The sequence below is a fragment of the Chanos chanos genome, chromosome 7 (genome assembly GCF_902362185.1).
Source record: "Chanos chanos chromosome 7, fChaCha1.1, whole genome shotgun sequence".
Classification (NCBI taxonomy): domain Eukaryota; kingdom Metazoa; phylum Chordata; class Actinopteri; order Gonorynchiformes; family Chanidae; genus Chanos; species Chanos chanos.
The window spans coordinates 43,583,338-43,591,998 of NC_044501.1; the positions used below are offsets into that span (position 1 = coordinate 43,583,338).

Consider the following 8,661-nt stretch of genomic DNA (forward strand, 5'->3'; position numbering starts at 1 on the left):
TTTCATCATCTTGCATTATCTTCGGATCTCGTACCTCCCACATCCACACATATACTTCCCCATTACTTCCACACAACCCATTGTATGCAATACCTGGTCTTGTCTTGTCTTGTTATGTCACCTTGTCTGTCTGTCTGTCTGCCTGCTTAGTCTTGTCATGTCTTTTCATGCTTGTGTTTTTATGTGCCTGTCTGTCCTTTTGCTTGTTGTTGTTATGTGTCATCATTCCTCTATCTGTAGGTCTGTCCTGTCTGTCCATCTGTCTGTCTGTCTATCTAGGAATTGGGAGGGAGGGAGGGAGGGAGGGAGAAGGAAGGGTAGGGGGGGTGGGTGGGTTGTGGAGCGACTTCACTGAACGTACTGAATTTGCACTTGTTTAAAATAAATAAATAAAGTTGTCCCCCAAGGGGGGGGGGTGGAGGAGGGCAAAAAAAACCCCAGGAAAACTCTACAGGTCTACAACACGCACTTATTTTGACACACTTGGAGTTTTTCAACATTGATCTGAAAACTGCAGCACTTTTTTTTTTTTTTGATAGGAAACAGAGGGAACGTTGCAACCTCAGTCTGCTACAGATGTGAGATGTGGGGCGGGTGTCTGACATCATTCTGGGTTGGCCGATGCCTGTACGTGGCAGCTAGGGATGGGGCTTTGACCTCTGACTTGGTGGTGATTAGTAAATGATACTGACTCTGTGGGCATTTGGGTTGATCCGCATTAACATTTGCGCTTGAATTGAAATTGTTTTCGTTGTGTACTGAGCGTTATGCTCTCGGAAGCCGAAGCGTGTTTCGGAGAAAGAGAGCGCCCTGCCCGGCTGCGTCACTGCCCGGTGTGGGAACTGCCGGGCTTTCGGAGGTCTCCAAAGGGTGGTGTGGACGGCGCAGCGGACCGATGTTGTGGTCTTATTTCTACAGCTTGTTTTAGGGTCTTAGTCTTGAGCTGTTGGTAGTAAACACGTGAAGCAGTAAGATGTGAATTTGCAAGGCAGACAAGCAGACGGTACACCCAAGCCAGTAAAATGAGTTTATGACACTTCTGTGTGTGTGTGTGTGTGTGTGGTCATGTCTACGTGAAGATGTGCATGCTTATGTAACCGGGGTGTTCCTCTTTCTGCACCTCCATTAAATTAACCTCTATAATCTGCATTGTGTTCCATTGGTCTGCTTAACTTGATAGTAGTGTAAGGATCACACCGATGATTCCAATTGTTGGTTTTATTAGAGGAGAAATACCATCTGCACAAATCAACACAAAACGAAAAGAAATGTTTGACATGCAGCCCTCACATGCACACACACAGGACATCAGCAACCTCTCCTCAGTTCAACAACCGCAGACTGAGAGCGATGCAATAATGACGACAACGAACTACAATCTCTTAAAGAAACAGTGCAAGTGAAACAGCTCAGTATTGAAATCAGACACATTACATAGATACATTATATACAAACATAAAATAAGACAATAGCAACCATATCAGGATTTGGTGAAGTTCATAAAAAAAAATAAATGTACACTTTTTAACCTGGTTACACTTACATGAAGAAGAAGACCACACCCTGCTGGCCTGCTATATAAATTAGACTTTCACTTTCCTTACCTATATATGTCATTGCCCACAGAGCAGAGAGGAAAGAGTGAGCAAACAGTTACACTTTCGACGTTTAATTCTCTCATTCTTTTCTGTGTGTCTTTGGCATCCATGTCAAAACATTATGCATCCCAGACCATTAATGGTGAGCGTATGTTTTGTAATTTCAATTTGATTGTACCGGAACATACTTCGTCAGGTGGAGGAGTTCAAGTATCTTGTGATCTTGTTCACGAGTAAGGGTAAAATGGAGCGGGAGATTGACAGGCGGACTTGGGTGGCAGTGGCAGTCATGCGATCGTTGTACTGGACTGTTGTGGTGAAGAGGGAGTTTAGTCAGAAGGCAAAGCTCTCAGTTTACTAGTCAGTCTTTGTTCCAACTTTCACCTATGGTCACCAACTCTGGGTAGTGACCGAAAGAATGAGATCATGGATACAAGTGGCGAAAATGAGCTTCCTCCACAGGGTGGCTGGGCGCACCCTTGGGGACAGGGTGAGGAGCTCAGACATTGGAGAGGAGCTCGGAGTAGAGCCGCTGCTCCTTCGCATTGAAAGGAGCCAGTTGAGGTGGTTTGGGCACCTAGTCAGGATGCCTCCTGGGCGCCTCCCTGCGGAGGAGTTCCTGGTATGACCAACTGGGAGGAAACCCAGGGAAGATTACATCTCTCAGCTGGCCCGGGAGCACCTTGGGATCCCCCAGGAGGAGCTAGTGGATGTGGCCGGGGAAAGGAACATCTGGGCTGCCCTCCTAAAACTGCTACCATCGCAACCCAGTCTCGGATAAACAGCGGAAAATGATGATGATGATGTACTGGAATATTTTTGACTGTGCAAGATGTAGAAAAGATTTCATTGCATGTTTATATTTGTGGATTTGAAAGATGAATATCTAAATATATATTATATATCAAATGTCAGAGATACAGTTGTTCGGAGTTCAATAATACACCTTTTTTCCAGATGTTTACAAATTATTTTCTCCCCTGAGTTCAGTGTCTCAGTCTTTTACTAAGTGTCGGTGAGATATTTTTCTGTCTTCCCTGGACCAAATTTTATGGAGGACTTTATGTAACCTCTTTCCTTAGATTTGTTGAACCATTTGTTAAGTTATAAAAGACAAAATGATAAACAGTTTACCCCAATGCAAAAACAAACAAACAAACAACAACTATATATATATATATATATATATATATATATATATATATATATATATATATATATATATTTAAAATTTTATTTTAATCTACCAACATTAAAAAAGAAGCATTAAACATTTAATCTTGTTTTTTTTTTTTTTTTTTTTTTTTTTCTTAAAGCGAAGTTAGCGATCAAACCACGGTTTTTGGCATTGAAGAGGAAGATGATTTTCCGTTCGAGGTGTAATGGTCTCACACTACCCCCTTGTGGCAGTTTTTCTTTCTCTTTGTTTCTTTTTCCCTTAATCAGCAGGACACCAACCACAACATCAACCAGGAAACGATAACAAGATAAAAATGTTATATTCTCAGTATCAAATATTTTTAAGTCATCCTGTCTTTTTTGGGGGATGTTTCTTCCAAACATTAGCATGAAAAGACTGAATCCCAAGTCTTAAAAGTGAAGTTAGAAAATCATCAGTGCCCCTGTGTTGTGGCTTTTTCTGTGTGTGTGTGTGTGTGTGTGTGTGTGTGTGTGTGTGCGTGTGTGTGTGCGTGTGTGTGCGTGTGTGTGTGTGTGTGTGTGTGTGTGCTTGTGCGTACCTGTGCGCACGAGTGTCTTCACCAGCAGCACAGCATTGTATTCAGAGAGTACATGAAGTAAGGACAGTTACTTTGTGTACTCTCTGTACACTTTATTAATTCTTCACTCTGAAGGCCAATGTCAAGATCTTCAATTAAATTTGGAGACAGACAGCCTCTAGAGGGAGACAAAGAGGGGCCTGAGATGTGAACACTTTAGATAAAAACTAGGCAGGCTCATTTCATTTTAGAAAAATTTCTACAATACAAACTATTTGAGAGAAACAGCACTACTGGAACAGTAATACCCGTGGTTGCTTTGTTGAGGGAGTAATATTCCACTTGACTTCATGCTCTGATGTGGTACTTCAGAGTGTAAAGTGAAAAACAAATGCTCATATAAGATAAATCTCTTTACAAGGCCAAGGAAGGAAGAGCTAAGGATTGTGTTGCTCAGGAAAACAGGAGATGGAAAGAGCAGCACTGGGAATACCATCCTAAACGACAAAGCATTCCCTGCCAAATCATCATTCAAAGCTGTGACCCACAAGTGTGAATCAAAATCAGGAACCGTACATGAGAGGCCTGTAAAAGTGATTGTCACGCCTGGATTTTTTGACACTGATCATCCAGAAGATCAGCAGGCATATGAAATTGCAAACTGTCTCACTCAGTCCGCTCTACAAGTTCATGCCTTTCTCATTGTACTCAGAGTTGGACGATACACAGAACAGGAGTGGGAGGTGATGAAAAAAATAACAGAACCTTTTGGGGAAGATGCATTGAGATATTCAGTGGTTCTTTTGACTCACGGTAATCAACTCGATGATGGTCAAACCATTGAGGACTTTGTTAGGGAGAATGGAGCTTTACAGGAGCTTGTGGATAAGTGTGGGGGACGCTGTCATGTGATTGACAATAAGTACTGGAACCAGCAGCAAGATGAGTACAGAAACAACAGTGTTCAGGTACAGAAACTACTGGAGACTATTGAAGAAATGTTAAGAGAGAATGGTGGTAACTACTACACCAATGAATTACCGCAGACGGTTCAGGAGGACATAAAAGGAGAGGAAAAGACAATAAATGAAGACGGCACAGGGCATTTGTCTGAAGAGGAAATCAGAGAGATGGCCCGAATGAGAGTGTTCAACAAGTATGAGATAAAACTGGCAGGGATAGCCACTGGGGTGTTAACTGGGGCATTGCTGGGTGCTTTCCTTGGAGTTGGAGTTTTGGTAGGTGTAGCTGTATATTTACTCAGTGAAGCTGCAACACAGATGGTAAGAATAGTAAGTATAGTGAGAGTAGTAGCAGAAATAGCAGCGGCAACAGGAAGAATAGCAGGCCCAGCAGTAAAAAGTGGAGCAGGAGTAATGGATGGAGCAGGAGGAGGAGGAGGAGGAGGAGGAGGAGGAGGAAGAGCAGGAGTAGGAGTAATGGATGGTGCAGCAGCAGGAGCAGCAGGAGTGATGGGAGCAGCAGAGGCTGGAGCTGGGATTAGTGTTGCAGCCTGGGCAGGTGTAGCTGCTGGTGTGGTTGTTGGAGCAGCTGCCTTGATTGGAGCAGTAGTAGGGGGAGTGGAGGGGTATGAAACAGCAGAAGCGGCAGAAACTGTGGGTGAAGCCATAACAGATACAGCACACAAAAACTGGGAAGATTTCACGGATATTTTGACTGAGCTTATATGCGATATGTAGTTCTTACACATTAAGCTACTTTTTTTTTCTCATCTGTTGTGTGTTAATTTCGGTTTCCTTTAATGACACCCCCCCCCCCCCTGCCCCAACAAGAGGTGCAGCTGTGAATAGGTAATGATATTATAAAAAAAAAAAAATCTTCATTAAAAGCCTCTGTCCGCTCTCTGTCTCATCTGGTCATCGCTCTGAAGACCAGTGTTGAGGTCTTGAACCTGACTTGGCAACAGACAGCCTGTAAAGGGAGACAAAGAGGGGAACATTTTGGGAGGTTAAAAAGTAAGCAGAATGTTTCAGGTTTACAAAGAATACTAAAACACAGACTATTTGAAAGTAACAGCACTGTTGGGACAGTTATGTCAGTGTTTGCTTGGTTAAGGGAACAATATTCTACACGACATCTCGCTCTGACGTGGTACTGCAGAGCAGAAAGTGATCATTCTCTTTTCAGGGACTTGGAAGGAAAAGCGAAGGATGGCGTTGCCCGGGAAAACAGGAGATGGAAAAAGCAGCGCTGGGAACCCTATCCTCTACAACGACACGTTCCCTGCCACACTATAACTCAATTCTTCCTCTGTGACCCGCTCGTGTGTATCAGTGTCAGGGACCACACACATGAGGCTGTAAAGGTTGTTGATAGAGTGTTTTTTTTAACACTGATTGTTCAGATAATGAACTGGCAAAGGATATTGAACAAGGTCTTCTTCACTGTGAGCCAGAAGTTCATGCAATTTGTCGTTGTGCCTAGAGTTGGAACATACGCAGTACAAGAGGTGGAGGCGGTAAAAAAAAATAATGAAAACTTACTGCTGTAGCAGCAGGCAGCCAGTAGAGGGAGACAAAGAGAGGAGTGAACGGTTTGGCAAGTTAAAAAACGGGGTTTCATTTTAACAAAGCACACAGCAATACGCACATACACAAATACACATTTGGTCCTGCAGAGCAGAAAGGGGAAAACTGAGGGAACCGAAAAGAAAAGACAAACAAACAAACAAACAAACAAACAAACAAACAAACAAAACAGCCATGCAGAATAAATGTCTCTATTGGGTCCAAGAAGGAAGAGCTGAGGATGGTGTTGCTTGGGAAAACAGGGCATGGAAAGAGCAGCACTGGGAATACCATCCTAAACAACAAAGCATTCAATGAATCATCACCGTTGACTAAAAGTTCGCTCACTTTTTCCTCTCTGCTCTGTGGGCAATGACATATATAGATAAGGAAAGTGAAAGTCTAGCTTCTATAGCAGGCAGGCAGGGTGTGGTCTTCTTCTTCATGTAAGCATGCACATCTTCACGTAGACATCACCACACACACACACACACACACACACACACACACAGAAACACGTACACACACAGAAGTGTCATTAACTCAGTTTACTGACTTGGGTGTACAGTCTGCTTGTCTGCCTTGCAAATTCACATCTTACTGCTTCAAGTGTTTACGACCAATAGCTCAAACCTAAAACTCTAATACAAACTATAGAAATAAGACCACAACATCAGTGCACCCACCACTGTGTATCAAAATTAGGGACCATGCATGAAAGGCCTGTAAAAGTAGTTGATACATGGAGGGGCCGGAGAGTTTTCCAGAAACCCGGTTTAGTCAAAACTGAGTTACTTAACTCGTCGTAATTAGTAAACCTCCTAATAGAAGAGCCCTATGGTGTCATTCTCCTAACAGTACAAAGCCATGGTGCTCTTCTATTAGGAGATTTACTGCTTATGTTGGGTTAACAATAAGTTTTCACTAAACCATGTGCTTGAAATGCCCCACTGGATTTTTTGGTTCTGATTGTAATGAAAAACCGAGATGGGAACTTGTAAAATGTCTCACTGTCTCACTGAATGTGCCCCAGGAGTTCATGCCCTTTTAATCTTACTAAGAATTGGAGGATACACAGAACAGGAGAATGAGGTGGTGAAAGAAATAACACAATCTTTTGGGGAAGATTTACTCAGATATCCACTCATGGTGATCAACTAGGTGATGCTCAAAACCATTAAGGAATTTGTTAAGGAGAGTAAAGAGTTACAGGAGCTTGTGGATACGCAAGTATGAGTGTGTGTGAGTGTGTGAGTGTGAGTGTGTGTGTGTGTGTGTGTGTGTGTGTGCTTAACAAAGCACACAGCAATACGCACATACACAAATACACATTTGGTCCTGCAGAGCAGAAAGTGAAAAACTGAGGAAACTGAAAAGACAAACAAACAAAACAGCCATGCAGAATAAATGTCTCTACAGGGTCCAAGAAGGAAGAGCTGAGGATGTTGTCGTTCAGAAAAACAGGGCACAGAAAAAGCAGCACTGGGAATACCATCCTAAACAACAAAGCATTCACTACAGAATCATCACCCTTGACTAAAAGTTCGCTCACTTTTTCCTCTCTGCTCTGTGGGCAATGAAATATATAGATAAGGAAAGTGAAAGTCTAGCTTCTATAGCAGGCAGGCAGGGTGTGGTCTTCTTCTTCATGTAAGCATGCACATCTTCACGTAGACATGACCACACACACACACACACAGAAACACGTACACACACAGAAGTGTCATTAACTCAGTTTACTGACTTGGGTGTACAGTCTGCTTGTCTGCCTTGCAAATTCACATCTTACTGCTTCAAGTGTTTACGACCAATAGCTCAAAACTAATGCTCTAAAACAAACTGTAGAAATAAGACCACAACAGCAATGCACCAACCACTGTGTATCAAAATTAGGGACCATGCATGAAAGGCCTGTAAAAGTAGTTGATACACGGAGGGGCCGGAGAGTTTTCCAGAAACCGGGTTTAGTCAAGACTCTGAGTTACTTAATTCGTCGTAATTAGTAAACCTCCTGATAGAAGAGCCCTATGGTGTCATTCTCCTAACAGAACAAAGCCATGGTGCTCTTCTATTAGGAGATTTACTGCTTATGTTGGGTTAACAATAAGTTTTCACTAAACCATGTACTTGAAATGCCCCACTGGATTTTTTGGTTCTGATTGTAATGAAATACCCGGATGGGAACTTGTAAAATGTCTCACTGAATGTGCCCCAGGAGTTCATGCCTTTTTAACCTTACTAAGAATTGGAGGATACACAGAACAGGAGAATGAGGTGTTGAAAGAAATAACACAATCTTTTGGGGAAGATTTACTCAGATATCCACTCATGGTGATCAACTAGGTGATGCTCAAAACCATTAAGGAATTTGTTAAGGAGAGTAAAGAGTTACAGGAGCTTGTGGATACGTAAGTATGAGTGAGTGTGAGTGTGAGTGTGTGTGTGTGTGTCTGTGTGTGTGTGTGTGTGTGGGGGGGGGGGGTTGGTTGTCATGTGATTGACAATAAGTACTGGAATCAGCAACATAAGCACAAGAACAACAGTGTTCAGACAAAGAAATTCCTGGGCACTATTGAAAAAATGGTAAGAGAGAATGGTGGTAACAACAACACCAGTGAATTGCTGCAGAAGACTGAGGAAGACATACAAGCAGAGGAAAAAAGAATAGAAGATGGCGCAAGGAATCTGTCTGAAGAGGAAACCATGGAAGAGGCCAGGAAAAGCGTACGCAAGAAATACATGATAAAACTGGCCGGGCTAGCAACTGGGTCACTGCTGGGTGCTGTTCTTGGAATTCCAGTTTTAGTCAGCGTAGCT

At 42.7% G+C, this 8,661-nt stretch overlaps 1 protein-coding gene across 1 annotated transcript; it reads left to right on the forward strand.

The window, feature by feature from the left end:
• Window positions 1–621: 621 nt before the first annotated feature.
• LOC115816410 (GTPase IMAP family member 9-like) lies at window positions 622–5,574 on the forward strand. The gene is made up of 5 exons (XM_030779365.1): window positions 622–627; window positions 781–903; window positions 1,795–1,930; window positions 3,689–4,554; window positions 5,476–5,574. The coding sequence occupies exons 1-5, from the start codon at window positions 622–624 to the stop codon at window positions 5,572–5,574; spliced, it is 1,230 nt and encodes a 409-aa protein (XP_030635225.1).
• Window positions 5,575–8,661: the final 3,087 nt, after the last annotated feature.

Excerpts from the sequence above, each read along its gene's own strand:
- LOC115816410 (XM_030779365.1), top strand. Across the intron at positions 904-1,794 it reads CGCAGCGGACCGATGTTGTG|GTGGAGGAGTTCAAGTATCT; the intron begins GTCTTATTTCTA and ends ATACTTCGTCAG. Across the intron at positions 4,555-5,475 it reads TCCTTGGAGTTGGAGTTTTG|GAAAAGCGAAGGATGGCGTT; the intron begins GTAGGTGTAGCT and ends GGGACTTGGAAG.